At 50.8% G+C, this 18,029-nt stretch overlaps 1 protein-coding gene across 5 annotated transcripts in view; it reads left to right on the top strand.

Annotated features, from left to right (window-relative positions):
* Rap1gap2 (RAP1 GTPase activating protein 2) overlaps positions 1 to 18,029 on the top strand; it is a 212,556-nt gene that overhangs the window by 110,504 nt on the left and 84,023 nt on the right. For all 5 annotated transcript variants that reach the window (XM_051157936.1, XM_051157934.1, XM_051157935.1 and 2 more), the window contains exon 2: positions 1,585 to 1,669. In XM_051157936.1, coding sequence (XP_051013893.1) covers positions 1,664 to 1,669 — 6 coding nt within the window. In that variant the 5' untranslated portion in view covers positions 1,585 to 1,663. The remainder of the gene's footprint in view (positions 1 to 1,584; positions 1,670 to 18,029) is intronic.

The raw sequence follows: 18,029 nt of genomic DNA, 5'->3' as shown, positions 1-18,029 counted from the left end.
AGGGCAGAAGGCAGAGGCTGTGTTGGACCAGAGTTGATGAGAGGCAGGTGAGGGCAGGAGCAGTAGCCACATCTGAGTTGATATATGGAAAGCAAAGCTGGTAGCTTGTGTTGAGAGGCAGAAGACAAAGCTGCTGCATTTGTGTGTGTGTGTGTGTATGTGTGCATGTGCGTGTTTGTCTATGTGTGTGTGTGTGTGTGTGTGTGTGTGTGCTGAATCTTGTCCTTTCTGGTACTTGGACCAGTAACAGACGAAGAAGGAAGAGATCTCTTCCACTCCAATTATCTTAAGTCCTATAACCAAGTTGCAGGAAGCAGTAAGCATGACGGCAGGCAGAGGAAAGGGGGCTGGCCAGGCCTGAGGTTGGTGGAGTCATGTGGATCCTGAACCAAGCCAGATGCTCACCAGCCTCCCTGTCTGGCTGCTTAGAGGACAGAGTGGGTGGCTGGCTGCAAGGGAAGCACAGAGCTCTGTGTTAGCCAGCACGGCCCTGTCCCTAGCCTGGCTTCTCAAGAGGTGTTTAGACTGTCGTGGCCTGAGGTCTTGGGGAGCTGGTATAAGACAGTATCTGGGCTCAGGGCTGTGACTTCTCTAAGGATAGCTGGGGAGCCTGGCTCTTAAGGAATGTGGATTTCCTCCATGAAGCAGCCTGGACCGGGGCTGTCCCCACTAGGACACAGGCTGGGGAATGGTGGGCTGACTGTTGGGTGCTTCAGGGCGGGGCTCCTGTGAAGCTGGGGGCTTTAAGAGATCAGTTGCCATCTCTGTTGGTTCTCAATACTATTGTCCTGCCTTTCCATTCCTCCCCGCCAGGGCACATCAGAGTTCCTGGCCCACTGGGGGAATCCCCCATCTCTGCCCAGATGGCCCTGTTGTGTAACTTGCTGTGGAGGTTTCTCCCAACCTAAGCAGTCTGCTTGGTGATGGGACAGCGAACAAGCTCTCCCTGGTCACCAGCAAGGACCAGATGGGAAGTGGGGAGTGTGTGAGAGCAGCGTTTCCATGGTGACACAACTCTGTTTTGCTGCCTCAAACCTGGTCCTACCCCACAAGGACTAAAATAAGTTTTTACCTGTAGCTTTTATAGCAGGCAGCCCTGTCCTCCCAAGACTGGGTCTGTGGCCAGGGCCTTTGTGTGTGCATGCGTGCATGCGTGCACGCACACGTGCACACACACACACACACACACACACACACACACACGAGTCTGAGTGGACAGAGGTGCCCATGGGAAAATGAATCTTACACATCATAACCCCTTTTCTTGCCTCCCTCTGACCCTAGTTCCTTTTAGAACTGGTGGTTCTGAGAGTTTGGGTGCATCAGAACCATGTGAGAATCTGGGTTGAATCAGATACTTGGGTTCCATCCTTGGAGATTCTGGCATGCACCTGAGGACTTAAAGTCCTCAGGGGATGCTGATGGACCAGGGCCTGCCCTTGCTCAGTGCTGTTTTCAGTGTTAGGATATCCTAGCGAAGAAATGCAGTCAGCTCCAGTTCTCTGCGCCATCTCTTGGGTCACAGAGGGAAGGCTCACGAAGGCCCTTGCTCACAGCTTTCTGTGTGCTCTGGTCTCTTTGCAGGAAGCAGGAGCTGGCCAACAGCTCAGATGTGACCCTCCCAGATCGGCCACTGTCCCCTCCTCTCACTGCACCACCAACCATGAAGGTAAGAGACTCAAAGTTGGGAGGTAGGGGAGAAGGGGATGATGCCTGGGAACACCATACGGCCTAGCTTGTTGCTTTAGCTGTAAGTCCAGCTGTTTCTGTTCTAGTGGTGGCCATGGAGGGTTCACGGTGTCCCATTAAGTCGGGAGTAGGGTGGGGGGAGGGGACAGTGTGACTGAGGTGTGGGTATCTGTGTCAAAGGGCAGTGAAGAAACAGACTGGGGCTGTGGTGGGGCTGGCAGCATGCTTGGGTTGGTGGGAAGCCACATGGAATTGTGGGATTGAGAGCAAGGAGTCCATGTTGTAGGAAGTAGATGGGGACAGACTGTATTAAAGGGGCCGCCATCCAAGACAGGCGGGAGCTAGATGGGCCCTCCTAGGACTTGGGTAGCATTTGATTGGCCCCTGTAGGATGGCTCTGTTACCTTGTTCTCTGTGGGAGAATTGTTCTGAGGGTTCAGTCAGAAAGAACCCTTTTTGGGAAAGAACCCCATCTTTGGTTCCAAGCCCTTCCTAGAAAGGGGACTGTGCTCCCCTTCCATGACTTTCTGCCTTCAGTCTACACCCCCAGATTCCATGGGATGACCACCCTGGCCTAGGCCAATCCCACTTCCAACTTCCACCTTCACACTTCGTTGGGTAAAGCCTAGATCTGAGGGAGTCTCCTGTCTTCCAAGCCAGTCTTAGTCCTGACTGACGCTCAGCTCAGAGATGACTCACAATAAATAATTTGGCATCTCTTCACTGCTGTTCTGTGTGGCTCCCCTTTGCCATGATACCCCAAAGGCAGCAGATAAACATCATTCCGTGGCATATGTCTGTCTCATACTGGGCCATGTGGCGTTTGTGAGAATATTGACGATGGCAGAAGAGGCCTGGCTGGGCCAGGCATCCAGAGGTGGGCAGGGTACAAGATGGATGGTAGAGCTCTCATTTCTTGGGGGCGGGGGGAGGGATGTCTGGGCATCCAAAGCCAGGCCACCTTTGTCAGCCTAGTCCAGGATAGTGTGTGATGCTGGGGTGCTTTGCTGGCACAGGGTAATGCTGAGGAGGATGTGGCCAACCTGAGTTTCAACCCTTTGGGTCGTGGAGTTGTTCGTGGGAAGATTGTCTCTGCTCACTGAGAGCGAGAGTTTATAGGGAGAGTGAGGAAGTCTAGGAGTCAGAGAGTTTTCTTGGCAGGCTTCACTCGCATGACTATTTAATTCATTCAGCACCCAGTGTTTATATGCATATTGCGTTAGTCAGGACTCTCGGATGGAAGTGACAGAAACTTACTCACGTCATTGGCTTAGGAACTTTCCCAGGCATGGCTGCATGGGGGGTGGGGTGGGGGTGGAGTTGGCCTCCTTTCCCCCTTTGATGTTTTCATTCTTTGCGAAGCCCTGCTGCAGTGGTGGCAGCAGCTCCCATGGGATAAGTAGCTCTCACGGAACAAGAGCAGCATTTGCCAGTAGCTCTGACAGAGACCCAGGGAGGAGGGTCATTGGCTAGAGAAATGGAATTTCTCTGTGATTGGACAGGCTTGAAGCTTAATACCTGCACCAGGGAAACTGAGAGAAGGAATGGGGTGGCCCCTGGCACGCAAAAACCCGGAGCACTGTTGTAAGAAAGGGAAAGGGTCACAGAGTAGGCAGGACCCCCTGCAGGGCCTGCTGAGCAGACAGGTCCAGTGCTGGGTGCTTAGTGACCCAGGAGTGAACAAGATACTGAGGTCTCTTTTCTCTCTACCCAGGGAGTTGAAAAGGGAATGGCAAGAATGAAGGATGGAAAGTTAGGGGTGGTGGATATTCTTGGACGGGGGCGGGGGTAGCTCCACATCACTCAGGAAGGATAAAGGGGCGGGGCTGGCGGAGGTCTTGGAGAGTCACAGAAGGGGCTTCTTTGAGGAAATGCTGTTTCGGCTGGGCCCTGGGAGTTGAGGAGGACTTAACACTGAGCTAGAGGCAGTAGCACCAGTGCCGCTCATGACCCTTGCTATTCAAAGTGAGGCAAAGGGACCAGCCACGTTTTCAGTGTCTCTGAGCATCTCAGGAACGTAGTCTCAGGCCCTGCTGCAGACTGCCCAGTGGCATTTGCGTCTTACCAGCATTTATGGTGACCAGAGGCAAAGAGCAGCCCGGGGTGCTAGAAATGAGGTGGAAGGAGAGGGAGAGGGACTGGAAAAGATCAGAGAAGTGCTGGACCATCCTGAGTCAGGCGTGGAGACTCTGGGCCTAAAGACAGGCTCTAGATCAAGCAGAAGTTTTGCTGAAGATTTCAACATTTTTTTTCTATTTAAGGGCACTGGAGAGGTGCTGTCTTGTTTTTGCTTGTTTGTTTTCGTTTCGTTTTAGACAAGGTCTCACCATGTAACTCAGACTCTCGGGCTTCCTGCTTCGGCCTCCTGAGTGCTTAGATCATGGGTGTCTACCACCCCTGGCTGTGACGGAGCCTGTGAACATTCACCCTGACTGACGGCTGCGAGGAGGATGCTCGAGCCACAACAGCTCTGGAATCGGCACATGTGCTGGGGAAGAGCATGGGATGGTGCCCCTGGCACCAGCAGGCTCAGTGGAAGTAGTTAGAGCGCAAAGTCCTCAGGCGGCCGTTGATGAGACAGGGCGATTTGAAGAGACAAGGCCAGAATGGTTTCAAGGTCTGGAGGCAGCACAATCTGTTGCAAGCATTTTGTGAGGTGGGGTAGCCCAGCAGGGAGGAGGAGGCTCGAGTTGTTCATGTTGTGTTTGTAAGCCCGAGGTGGCTGTCTAGGGAGGGGTAGAGTGGGGAGAAGAGAGGTTCTTAGGGTTGGTACTGTGGAAGAAGCTGGGCATAGACACAGAGAGAAGAGCACTTACTTCACAGAAAGGTTGCGCCAGCTGCTGGGAGAGGCCCAGTTTGATATGGACTGTGCAGAGGAAGACAGAGCAGAGCGGGCCTGGGGGTTTCTGGCGTATTGACTAAGTAGATTCTAGAGAGGTGGGGTGACAGTAGGTGGCAGTGCTGAGGAGTAAGTGGAGGTACTGAGAATCAGAGGGGAGGGGGGGGGGAGGGAGGGGGCGGGCAGGTGGGCACGCGCACCAGCCCAGCCTGTGACTTTTGTGTTCAGACTCCAAAGGCAGAGTCAGAGCTAGGAACTGAGGGAACTGGGTTTGCACTAAAGATTCTGGGCGAAGATCGTGTTTGGAGCTGCTGTAGGGTCTGTTATGTCTGCTCTCCTTGTGTCTGTCATGGTTTCTTCTGTGGCTGTGGTCTGAGTGTACGGCTAGGAAATTTCCCCATTATATGACGTTAACTGCTTTCCGGGGATTTAAAGCCACAGTGCTCACGGCACACTAACTTGCTCAGCACAGATGCAGAGTTCCACGGTTGTGCTCAGCCGTCAGTGCTGCTGCTTCCGCTGGCACTGAGCTCCTGGAGTGGCCTTTGACCCCTGGCTTCTGGGTGGATGAGTTATTGTGGACAGCCTGAGACCTCAGGTTGAAGGAGTGTGTGCTCTGGGCCTTTGTCGTAGTCTTTAAAAATGTTTTCATTAGAGCTGGGCGTGGTGGTGCATGCATTTAATCCCAGCACTCAGGAGGCAGAGGCAGGCAGATCACTGTGAGTTCGAGGCCAGCCTGGTCTACAAAGTGAGTTCAGGATGGCCAAGGCTACACAGAGAAACTCTGTCTCGAAAAAACCAAAAAAAAAAAAAAAAAAAAAAGTTTTCATTTATTATTTTTTTTTTTAGACTTATTTACTTTTCATTAAATGTGTATGGGTATTTTACTTGCATGTATACCTGTGCACTCTGTGTGTGCAATGCCTGTGGAGGGCAGGAGAGGGTGGGACTGGAGTTATAGATGGTTGTGAGTGGCCTTGTGGATGCTGGGAATTGAACCCAGGTCCTTTGAAAGGGCAGTCAGTGCTCTTAACCATGAAACCATCTCTCGGGGGCTGGCCAGCGAGCCCCAGGGTACCTTATCTATCCAGTAGTCTGTTTCTGCCTCTCCGGAGTTAAGGTTAAAGCGTACAGTGCCACACTTGGCTTTAAATTTGTTTGCTTATTTAAGAATGTGTGTGTGTGTGTGTGTATGTATGTATGTATGTATGTATGTACGTATGTACGTACGTACGTACGTACATGGGCCACATCTCAAGCATGGAGGTCACATAACAACTTGTAGGAGTTGATTCTCTCATTCCACCACATGGGTCTCAGGGATTGAATTCTGGTCATTAGGCTTGGCAGAAAGCCCCTTTACCTGCTGAGCCATATCTGCGGGCTTCATGCCTGGCTTTTTAGTGTGTTCTGGGGATGGAACTCAAGCCCTCCTGCTTACATGGCAAGTACTTTCCTGACTGAGCCATCTCCCCGGCTCCTTGTATCAGTTTTCTGCTGCCGGAGCAGGCGCCTGGCAGGAGAAAGGCTCAACCGGCCCTCTGGGCAGTCTGCCTCAGATGCTGAATACTCCTTTGGTAGCTTGGGTCAGGGATTTGATGGTCCATTTCCTTTATAGATAGGTAGAGTCCCAGCTTAATCCTTCTCTCCCTCTGTGCAGCTTGTTTCCTAGGGAATTTCCTACCCCCCAATTCTGAAGCGGAGAAAAAGCTGAGCAGATGGGCTGACACAGGAGCCCAGTTCCCAAGCTGAGGATGGGCAGGGAAGGAAGGCTGGGAGTGGGGCTAGGGGCTGGCTGCCTGGGTGTGTAGTGGATCGTTGCCAGGATTTTATTTGATTTTTGTGTTCACAAGGACCAGTAGGCATTTAGCAGACCCCACAGTGTGCCCGGCTTTGTGTGGGTTCCCCTGGGACCGCCCAGAAGTATTGGTCCTTGACCCTCAAAGAGCCTCTACAGGGGACCTTAACTTAGCAGAGGAAGCATATGGCCCAGCATGTGACACGCTCACAGATTAAAAGTGGCTTCTTAGTGGGAAGGAGAGGAGGGGCGGAGATGGAGATGAAGGGGGAGTCTGAAGCGGTCCTAGGAAGCAAGGTCAGGCTGCATCCTAGGGCTGGGGACCAGACCTTCCTGAACTGAGGAGGACAAGGAATTAGGGCCGACCCTCAGATTCTCTTAAACCAAGGCATCTCCTGGACATTGATTTCTCTAGGGCTTGCTCTGACTGTGACCTGACCTGTCAGAGTCATCCTTGGAGCCTCAAATGGCTGGCTGGTAGCTGGCCTGGGACCCTTGTTTATCTCCCTCCCCTTGCAAGTCTGAGGCACTCTGGGTCATTTGTTTGTCTTTGGGGAAGAAGGTGGTGGAGCTAGGGGGTTCCCCCGAGAGAGGTGCAGCATCTGCTCCTATGTTGCCCCTCAGGGCTTTGTCCTCCAGGGCCACTAATCCCTCCTCCCACTTTCCCTCAGTGGCAGGTGAGGCAGCTGTACAAAACTTGGCATGTGGGAAGGAAGTAGGCGTCTGATGACCTCCTCTGCATCCCTTTTGGGCTGAGGCTTCCTCCTGGGCTCGCTATTTGCACACATGCCACCCTCTCCCTCCTCAGCTTGTCACACTGACCTGACCCATGGCTAGTCCATCTCTTTACTTTGTTCCTGGTGTCAGCTCGCCCCCATTTTTAAGGAATTAGTGAGCACTTCTCAGTCATATGAAGACACCACAATTGGTTTGCTTGTGTTCTAATTGAGTTGTTTTTTTCATTTGGTCTATATATACTAATAGCTAAAAGCTGTGACCGCTGTAGTATAATTTTGTTTGGGCTTGTGTGTGTGTGTGTGTGTGTTTGTGTTTCATGGATTGTCAAGAATACAATCCCTACATTGAAGAGTAGTGAACTTTTTGTTGTTTCTCTCTGAGACTTGAGTCTCATTCTGTGGGCTAGCCTGGCCTTAAATTTGCGACTATCTGCCTCCCTTAGTCTCAAGACCTGAGTCTCATTCTGTGGGCTAGCCAGGCTTTAAAGAGACCTGAGTCTCATTCTGTGGGCTAGCCTGGCCTTAAACTTGCAACTATCTACCTTCCTTAGTCTCTTGAGTGCTGAAACTCCAGGCAGGTGCCTCCGTGCCTGACCTGAGCCTTTGCCTTTATTTTATTATTATTGTTAATTCCTTGTGGTGCTTGTGCATGCTAGGCAAGTATTCTGCCTCTGAGCCGTATCCTCTGCCCTGACTCTTACCTATCATATGGAACAGACAGGCTGCCAGTGGTTGCACCATCGTACATGTCAACACTAGTGCCATTGGGTCCAGACTGCTCTACAGTTTGACCAGCATTGACCCTTGTCAATCTTTAGTGTTTTAGACACCTCAGTGGGTGTGTATTGGCAGCTCACTGTGGTTTAATTTGCATTTTTCTAGTGACTGATGATGCTGGGCCCAGTGGAGATCCATGTCTACTTACTTTGTGCGTGCGCGTGCGTGCGTGTGTGTGTGTGTGTGTGTGTGTGTGTGTGTGCGTGCGTGCGTGTGTGTGTGTGTGTGTGTGCGTGTGTGTGCGTGTGTGTGTGTGTGTGTGCGTGCGTGCATGCGTGTGTGTGTGTGTGTGTGTGCGTGCGTGCATGCGTGTGTGTGTGTGTGCGTGTGTGTGTGCGTGTGTGTGCGTGTGTGCGTGCGTGTGTGTGTGTGTGTGTGTGTGTGTGTGTGTGTGTGCGTGCGTGTGTGTGTCTTGATGTCAAGGCTCAGTTCCTTTATCCTCATACAGGCATCCCAGTGTTCCAGCATCATCTGTCAAGAAGACTTGACATCCCCATTGGATTGCTTGGATGGCTCAGTTAAAAAAAAAAAAAAAAATCTGCTGGCCATAGATATGCAGCCATGGGTCATGTAGCATCTCTGCCAGCCATGGAGCCTCTCTAGCTGAGGGCTCCATCTTCTTCCCTGTGTATATTTCAGGCATCAATCCTGATGCTGTCTCCTGAGAGCTTCCACACGACTTCAGAATCCCGTCCAACCAAGCTCCGTGGAAAGCTCCTGGTAGTCGTTTCGAGTTGTCATTTGAGAGCAATCGCTTTTGGCACCTGTGCCTGAAATAGTCACAGGAGGTTGTGCTGTTGATGAGGAGCCTGCAGCTGCTCAGGGGCAAGCCTGTGGTGGGCTCCAGAGCCTGTGCCCTAAGCACCACTCCACAGACTGGTACGGCGTCTTCTGGGCAAGGACAGAGGCTCCCCAATGCCCATCTCTTCCCCTCCCTGATGGGGACCACAGACACCCGCAGGAGCAGTTTGAGCATCAGACCATCACCACAGTTTGAGAAACAGACCATCGCCGCTTTTCTTTAGAGAACCGGGAGCTAGCTTGTGGACACTTTGCCTGTTTCCATCGCCTTCCAACTCTTGGTCTCCTGATAGGCGGCTCTAGGGAGGAGCCCTGCTTTTTAGAACTCTAATGGAGCCTGTCTTGGGGTTTCTATAGCTGTGATAAAACACTGTGTGACCAAAAGCAGCTTAGGGAGGAAAGGACTTGCTGCAGCTTCCGCTTTTGCATCACAGTCTCTCACCGCGAGAAGTCGGAGCAGGACCAGGACAGGAGCCTGGAGGCAGGAGCTGACGCAGAGGCCATGGAGGGTGCTGCTTCTCAGCTTGATCCTCATGGCCTGCTCAGCCTGCTCTCTTACAGCACCCAGGACCCAGGGGTGGCACGGCTCTTCCACGCTAATCTCAACAAGTAGCCTGGTGAGGGGGGCGGAGGGTGTTTTCTCTTCCCGAATGACTGCAGTATCAAGCTGACATAAACCAGCTAGAACAGAGCCTGAGCCGCAGGCCTTGGTTGGTCTCCAGGCTTCCAGGACCTTGTACCCTTTCTCCTTTGACTGGGCGGGTCAGGACAGTGGGGCGCCCTGGGGACCTCTCTCCTTTCTCCTTTGATTCTGCAGCTCCAGACCCCTTTCCAGATCTTCACACTGCTCCCATGATCCCCCACTGGCATGAAAGCCAGTGCAGTCCCCACGACCTGGTCCTTAAGGGGATTCTTCAGACTAATCAGACCTGTGGAGTGGATAACTTCTCAGTTTCTGGAGCCCGTCTTCCAAGGATGGAGGGGCTCCTTAGCTGTTTAGTGAGTTTTCTGAGTTTTCCTTTCCTCATTTGTGGAGTAGGGACAGTAAGAGTTCCCACAAGGTGGATGTCAGGAGCTTGTTCCTGAAAACCAAACCAAACCAAACCAAAACAAACTCTTTCTTTATGCAAGGTGATGCTTTGTTTCCAAGACAGCCATGCTTACTTAGGACTAGGGCTAAGGTTAGGGCTAAGGAGTGGGTTAGGACTAAGGCTAGGGTTAGGGCTAAGGTTACATTAGGGCTAAGGCGTGGGTTAGGGCTAAGGTTAGGGTTAGAACTAAAGTTAGGACGCACACATCCTGATACTGTGGGAGCCTCTGTCTCAGACATAAACCGGTACCTGTTAATTGCAGGTATCCATGGAGATGCTCAGAATAGGATAAAACCTACCAGGCAGATCTGGAGGAGTTCCCAGTAAGCCTACTCCAACACAAGCAGGAGTTACAGGTGACTTCTATGGGGACAGGAAGGGCCTGCAAGTCCATCCTTCTCAGAGAGGCCTGCAGAAGGGGACTCACACAGGATCATGGGGAGTTCTGAGGTTGGCCTTGGAACATATGCTCTGATCTGTCGGTGCCCACAGAGAGTTCTTCCCCAGCGTGGTTCCCTTTTCTGCAGCTTATGTTGAAATAGTGCTTCATTTCTGGGCAGATGCTGAGGTTGTGGGAAACAGTGGAAGGCTGAGAGTAAGGCATCAAAGTTCTGGGAAGCCGTGTGGGGTGCAGGCCTCAGCCTGAGCTATCTGTTGTCTGGGCGTTGGGTGCCTGGAGAAGGTGGTTCAAGGCACAGCCTGGCCTGGCTTAATCACATTCTGAAGCAGCCGACATTCGGGGTGTCTCCCTGGTGATGCTTCCTGGGCTGTGTATCCTAGTTACGCCACATGCCATTGGAGGCCTGACCACTTACTCATCCTGCCTCAGAACTTAGTGCCTGGCCCTTTGACCTCCCCCACTATATACTGCTGGGTCTGGCACAGTCTTGGTTATGAACTGGGGCTTTGGTTTTCAAGATTATTTTCCTCTCTGTCTCTCTGTGTGTCTCTGTCTCTCTGTGTGTCTCTGTCTGTCTGTCTGTCTGTCTGTCTCTCTCTCTGTGTTTGTATAGGGATTGGAAGACCACTTGTGGGAGTTGGCTTGTTCCCACCATCATATAGGTCCCAGGAATCAAACTCAGGTTGCCAAGCACCTTATCTGCTGAGTCTTCTTGATTCCCTTTGATTCTGGAGTTTAATAACCAATGGTGCCACTCTGTGCAGATCAGCAATGTTCTGAGAACCTTAGCCCTAACATAGGTCCATCAGGTCCTGCGGGGCTTAAGGAGGACATGGGCTGGCAAATACACCATACAGGCGGTGTATTTCAGTCTCTGTAGAGATTAGCAGTTGTCACCATGGTTAGTGAACCAAAAGCCTGTAGGGTGGCTTTAATGACAAACCCATGTTTTCCCTCTAATTGCCGTACATGCTACCCTGAGAGCATTTGGCAGCGGGTGCTACCAGATTCTGCCCTTCGCCTACTTCCACCCTTTGCACGATTGTCATTGATCAATTCCTCAAGCCTAGTATCTGAGAGGCTTTGGGAATTAGTGGGTGGTGGCATCTCTTCTTCTTGAAGCATTGCCACTGGTGCAGTTCCAAGCCCCGAGAGCTAGATCCTCTGTGCCTCCATCCTGTTGTCTCCTACCACTCCAGCCCTGACCTTTTGCAGACTCCCTGTTCCTGGCTGAGGATGGAACTGGAGTTTTGGATGTTTGGGTGTCTGTTTGTTTCTAGAGCCTCTCTAACAATTACCACAAACTTGGTGGGTGGCTTAAAATAACAGTAACGTATTCTCCCACGGCTCTCGAGGCCAGAAGTCTGAAATCAGGGTGTCAGCAGGGCCTTGCTCCCACCAAAGCCTGTGGGGAGAGACTTTGCTTGCTCTTCCGGCTTGTGGTAGCTCTAGACATCACTACTTGCCTTCCCCTGCCTCTGTGCTTCCGTGACTGCTTGTCTCCCTGGGTGTCTCTACTTTGTGTGTCTGGACACTTGTCGTCTGATAGAGCCCTCTGGGCAGTAAGTCCAGGATGGTGATTGCATCTTGAGAGCTGGTTCAGCTCCACTGGGTGATTTATAAACACCAGACATTTGCTTCCCGCCTCCACGATGGAAGATGGGAAATCCAAAATCAAGGTGCCAGTGGATTTGGCATCTGGTGAAGGCTTGCTTTCTGCTTCCAAGATGGCACTGTGTTGTTGTGTCCCTACATGTGTCCCGTGTATGTGTGACATATGTGTCTGAATAGTTAGTTACCTCTAGCCCTTTTATAAGACCCTGGTTGCAGGGTAAAACCCCTCATGAGCCAATCATCTCCCAAGGCCTCACCTTTTGCTGCCGTTCCCTTAGGCCTTAAAGTCTAATGTGACCAAAGGGACACACATTCACACCGTGTCTTCTGCCAATACCTGCCCTCCCACAAGGTCCCATGAACATGTTGTGGGGGGCAGCATTCGACCCCTTTTAGGATCTGGGCTGCTTTACCCTGAGAGCGCCTAGTGGGAACATGGTGAGGCCCAGAGCCTGGTCAGCTCTTGTTCCACCTGAATAGTTGGTTATCAGATGCAGCTGTATTTGCCTGCATAGGGGCAGAATGTGACAGGGTTAGGAGACCTGGCCCTTGGCAGCCATAGCTCATACTGTCAGGGAGGGGGCCGTCTGCCTCTACTGGCTGCTATAGAACCCAGTATGCAAGGAGCCCACAGTAGATGCTTAATAGGTACTCACCTATTGGCTGATCCATGTTAGAATGTGGATGTGCACAAAAAGCCTAGTATTCCTCAGGAGAATTTGCATTAAGACTTGTCTCTCTTCCAAGTAAACAGTAACAACAAGCCCAGCGCCATACAACTACTTTTTAAAAATGAATATATATATATATATATGCTTATTGCAAAACACTTAAGCAATGCTAAAGTACAAAGAAGTCCATTTTTAGATACTAAGAATGCCTCAATGATCCTGCTGTCCAGAGATACCCAGCGTCACCACTCGCTAGGTATCCAGCTAGCTTGGCATGGCACACGCAGATAGAGCCGCGCGCATAATGAGATCACTCTGTTTATGCTTCTTTGTAATAAAAAGAGTCCAATTCGATTTCCCTTGCATTTATCCAATGAGGCAAAGCCCCAAGTGCCTCAGATGGAAATGGCTGGAGTGCAGGAAGAGATTTCCTCTCTAGAAGACACAGCATTTTTCATGGGTTCTCTGAAGACTGAAAAAGATCATTATGGAAAAGAACCATGCCGGCATGCACACCTGCAATCCCAGAACGTGGGAGGGAGAGGCAGGAGGACCTGAATTCCAGATTATCCTTGGCCATATAGTGAGGTTGAGGCCAACCTGGGCTACAGGGTTTACAAAACCAAAAAAGCTGGCCCTCGATCATACACATAGTTAGTAATGAACCACAAGACCCCTCTGCACCGTGGCTGGCTCCCCACTTTGGAGTGTGAGAACCAGGCGGTTCTGCAGGGAGCACAGTGCTTCCTGTGCACAGGGCCCCTTGGAGAGCGTTCTGGTTAGTGGAGTTGTTTCTGCAGCTGTGTGGAGGAAGCCTTCCAGAACCTGGAGCTTCCTTTACACCTGGTAACCACGCTGGGCCTATCCCAGGAGCAAATCGGGCTTGTGAGGGAATGACATGGGCTGAGCTGATTTGATTTGGCAGCGGGGCCCAGAAGTTTCTGAAATGTCAGATGTTAATAGGATGGCTGGCTGGCTCTATGCTGGAAGCCAGAAGTAGGGGGTGGACGGCTGGGTGGCATCATCTGTTGTAGGGGAGGGATGTGAGAGGAGGGAAATGGGAAGTGGGGGGAGGAGAGACAACGTGGAAGGAGGAGAGGAGCTGGTGGCCGTGGGTAGGAGAGGGACAGGAGAAAGGTGAGGTGAGTCTGGCCTGCAGCATCAAGGAGCTTGAGCTACAGGACTGGACTGGATTTGCTCTCTGACAGGCGTCGACAACTTGATGGTCACTTTCAGTGCTAGTCAGGGGGCTGTGTCCCGTCCCCTCCACCCTCCTTCCCGGCCCTCTGTAGCATGACCTTTCTTCCCAAGGGACTGGCCCCACTAATGGCCTGGCCTTTGAAGTGACTAGAATTGATCTTCCCTTAGAGACGACCCAGAGGGTCAGGTGAGAATCAGGTCAGATGCACTCAAGGCCTTGTCCCACTGTCAGTGTCCATATGGAGCTCAGCAGCATCCTTTGGGATAGTCTTTGCATGACCAAGAGACCTGGCCTTTGGGGGCTGGGAGACAGCAGCCGGGGTGGACTTAGGGAGGGCTTCAGGCTCAGTGACTCCTGACTGAACTGGGAAGATGTGATCTGTAGGATCTGGGGGTTTAGCAGCTACAAGAAGGCAAGAGATGGCCCATTGAAATCAACATGAGATAACTCCTGGCTTTGGTGGTCCAGTGCTGGGTATTGAGGAAAAGGGGCCAAGATAAGTGAAAACAGGGAATTCCTAGACATCGAACACCCCCCCCACCCCCGCCTCATTTTCTAAGAGGGGATTGACTCAAGGGTACCTGGGGGGAAATTTCAGGCTAACTGAGCTTCAAAGCCCCTCAAATACCCATTTAACAATGCAAAAAGCAGGCCAGGAGCCTCCATCCGTTTTTAGAAGCTGGAAGGTGTTTCTGCGATGCCTGGGGAGGGTTAGGGACCTATCACAGGGGAGCTCACAGGCACCTGAGGCTAGTGATGGTCATAGAGGTGGGAACCAGGCAGCCAGGCTTCCGTGTAGCAGTTCAGGTGTTTAAAGTTTCTGTCTGTCTGTCTGTCTGTCTATGTGTATGTGTACATTTGTGTGCATGTGTGTGGGCGCACACATGTCACAGCGTGCATGAGGAAGTCAAAGCACAACTTTCAGGATTCTATTTTCTCCTTCTACCATGTGGGCCCCGGGGAATGAATGAGCGTCGTCAGGCTTTGTAGCAGGCTTTTTTGAGACTATCTCCTCATGTAGTTCAGAATGTTAGTCAGCCAGCCAGCTATCTCTCTCTCTCTCTCTCTCTCTCTCTCTCTCTCTCTCTCTCTCTCTCTCTCTCTCTCTCTCTCTCTCTCAAGGTGATTTATTCGAATGGCTTAGATTTTCTGGCCCAGCTAGTCCAACAATGGCTATCTACGGATTCGTTTAGCTCTCAGCTGGTCTCCAGTATATGCCAGAGTCCTGAGGGAACAGGCTCCAGTGCAGGTGAAGGAATGGACTTGTCAGTGCCAGCCAGAACAAACAGGCAAAGAGAGCCAGCTTCCTTCTTCCATGTCCTTCATACAGGCTGCCAGCAGGAGGTGTGGCCAGATTGCAGGTGGATCTCCCCATCTCAAAAGATCTCCCTGTCTCAAAAGATCTGGTTAGGGGCTGGAGAGATGGCTCAGTGGTTAGGAGCATTGTCTGCTCTTCCAAAGGACCCGGGTTCAATTCTCAGCACCCACATGGCAGCTCGAGACTGTCTATAACTCCAGTTTCAAGGGATCCAATACCTTTACACAAATGCATAGAAAAATAAAATAAGATTATTTAAAAAAAAAAAAGATCTGGTTAAGGTGCATCTTTTCATCTCTGAAGATCTTGATTAAAAGATCTTTAAGTGCATCTTTCCTCTTCAATGACTTAGTTAAGAAAAAGATCCCTTGCAGGTGTACCCAGCTGTTTGGGGTTTCGTCAATTGCAGATGTAGCCAGGCTGATAACCAAGAGGAGCTAATCACACCCAGAGTGGCCTTAAACTTGCTTTGTAACTGAGGGTGACTTTGAACTCCTGAGCCTTCTGCCTCCACCTTCTGAAGGCTGAGACCACAGGTGTGTGCCAGCATGTTGAGAGCAGCGAATGGCTACCCGAGACAATCCCAGAATGCCTCAGTTCCTCCTCCACGGAGCCGGATTGGACTTGTGCCTGTCGGGCTGTCAGCTTCTTCTGGTTGCTGTAACAAGTGGCCACAGACTCAGAATCTGAAGACAGCACAGATTTGTCACCCCTTATTTTCTGAACGGGGCCCCCTTGCTCGCCCTCTGGTGGTTTTGGGTGCATCTGGGCATCTGGTCCCTTGCATTTGTCCTCAGAGCCAGCGTCTCTGAGCTGGACCCTCGTCATGCTGGGAGCCTTGCTGGTTTCTGCTTCTGATGTCTGATGCTGTGCCCACTTGGGTCATGCTGCTTCTGCCCAGTGTCAGGTTTGGCCACAGGCAGCCTGGAGTCTGTCTGTAACTGTGACCCTCGTGGCTGGGACAAGCACATACACCTGCAGCTCTGGGGGATCAGCATGAGGGCGTCTTTGCAGGGCAGATGGGTCGTCCTTATGGTTCAGAGGCGGGGCCAGACCTTGCTTCCTCATGTGTACGACAGGGCACCACACCAGTGTAGGTCTCTGAAAGATTCCATGGCCTTGTGCCTGAGGTTCCTGCATCTAGGATTCCTTGTTTTTTTGTGAACCTGTAGCTGATGAGCTCTCACATGCCCTTACCTTGATCATATAGCCTTGGGGTTGGAGGCTTGTTCTATGTTCCCTGCATTTTTCTGCAGAGAAAAGAAAGTCACATAGCACAGCTGTTGCCGCTTTAGAGTTGAGACTGACCTTGATTTAAAAATAACTTTTGGGGCCAGGTGTGGTGGTGCACGCCTTTAATCCCAGCACTCAGGAGGCAGAGGCAGGAGGATCACTGTGAATTCGAGTACAGGACAGCCAAGGCTAACACAGGGAGACTCTGTCTCGAAAAACAAAAAACAAAAAACCCTAAAAAAGCAAAAAAAACTTTTGAAGATTTCTTAATTTTAATTTATGTGTATGAGCAGTTTGTCTGCACATACGTTCACATACCATGTGCACTCCTGGTGCCCAAAGAATTTCAGAAGAGGGAGCACTGGATGGGTCCTCTGGAACCTGAGTTTCAGTGGTTGTGAGCCACCATGTGGGTGCTGGGACTCAAACCCAAGTCCTCTGCAAAAGCAGCAAGTGCTCTTAACCATTGAGCTATTTTTCCAGTCTTATGATTGTTTTGTAATCTTCAGTTAGCAAACTTGCATGTCCTACATGAAAGAGAGAGAGAGAGAGAGAGAGAGGGAGCGAGAGGAGAGAGAGAGAGAGAGAGAGAGAGAATGAGAATGTTTTATTTACTTAGCTATAACAGAGGTTTTTCAGTTTTTTCATTTGTTTGGTCCTTTTAAAAAAACAAAAAAACCCAAAACAAAACAAACAAACAAACAAAAAACAGGCCCTGGCTAGCCTGTATGTAGAGCAGTCTTGCCTTAAACTTATGGATCTGCCCACTTCTATTTTCCAAGTGCTAGTATTAAAGGCATTCACTAATATGAATGAATGAACTATTTATTTATTTATTTGTTTTTTTAATTTATTTTTGAGACGAGTCTCAAACTTGGTCAGGTCTCAAAGCCTGGCCTCAAACTTGCCTCTCGAGTGCTGGGACCACAGATGTGCATCACCATGCCTGGCATTACGTGGTGTTGGTGCTGGAGAGTCTGGATATCAAACCCAGGGCTTGAGGCATGCTAGCCAAACCCTCATCAAATGGAGCTGCGTCCCCTGCTGCCCCTGCTCTACTTTTTTTTTATTTTTTATTTTTATTTTTATTTTTTGCCATATGTTGGAGGCTGGCCTGGAAATTATGGCCCTCCTTAGCTTCCCAAGTGCTGGGATCATAGGAATACACCATAAGCCTTTTGTTTAGCCTTTTCTTTTTTTAAAAATATATTTTTAAAAATTTATTTATTTATTGTATATGAGTGCTTTATCTGCAGAAGAGGGTATCAGATCACATTATAGATGGTTGTGAGCCACCATGCAGTTGCTGGGAATTGAACTCAGAACCTTTGGAAGAGCAGGCAGTGCTCTTAACCACTGAGCCATCTCTCCAACCCCTGTTTAGCCTTTTCTTAAGAGTGTCATTGTGTGGTTACGCCTCATTGTCGTCCTCCTCTGATCTAGCCTGAATTTTTTCTTGCTGCACGGTCAGCCTGCTGTCTCTCAGTTTGGCAAGCGCACAAGCTCATAGGTGGATAATGACACCTGATCCTCACAAATGTGCTTCTGCTTTGTTCTAAGAGCCACACAGTTTTGCTTCTAAGACTCCTGTCATCTCATTGTTAGCAGAGTGGGCATCTTCAGTGGCGAGGGTGTGGGCCTGGGGTCACTGGGCTGTGGGTGAGTGGAGAGGGAAGCGATTCATTGTGCTTAGATAACCCCAGGTGACCCGCCTGGTATGGAAACTCCCCCTCCTGGTCCCCCAGGTCAGATAGCGTTGCCTGGCTACGGGAGGCTCCAGTGGGGACAGAGAACAGGCACACATGTTTAAAATTCAATATTGTGGCCTGGCAAACACACCAGCAGGGCCTTCCAGCTCGC

This window comes from Acomys russatus, chromosome 16 (assembly GCF_903995435.1).
Source record: "Acomys russatus chromosome 16, mAcoRus1.1, whole genome shotgun sequence".
In the NCBI taxonomy this organism is placed as follows: Eukaryota; Metazoa; Chordata; class Mammalia; order Rodentia; family Muridae; genus Acomys; species Acomys russatus.
Note: the sequence above shows the minus strand (reverse complement) of the source record. Positions and strands in the feature narration are given on the sequence as shown.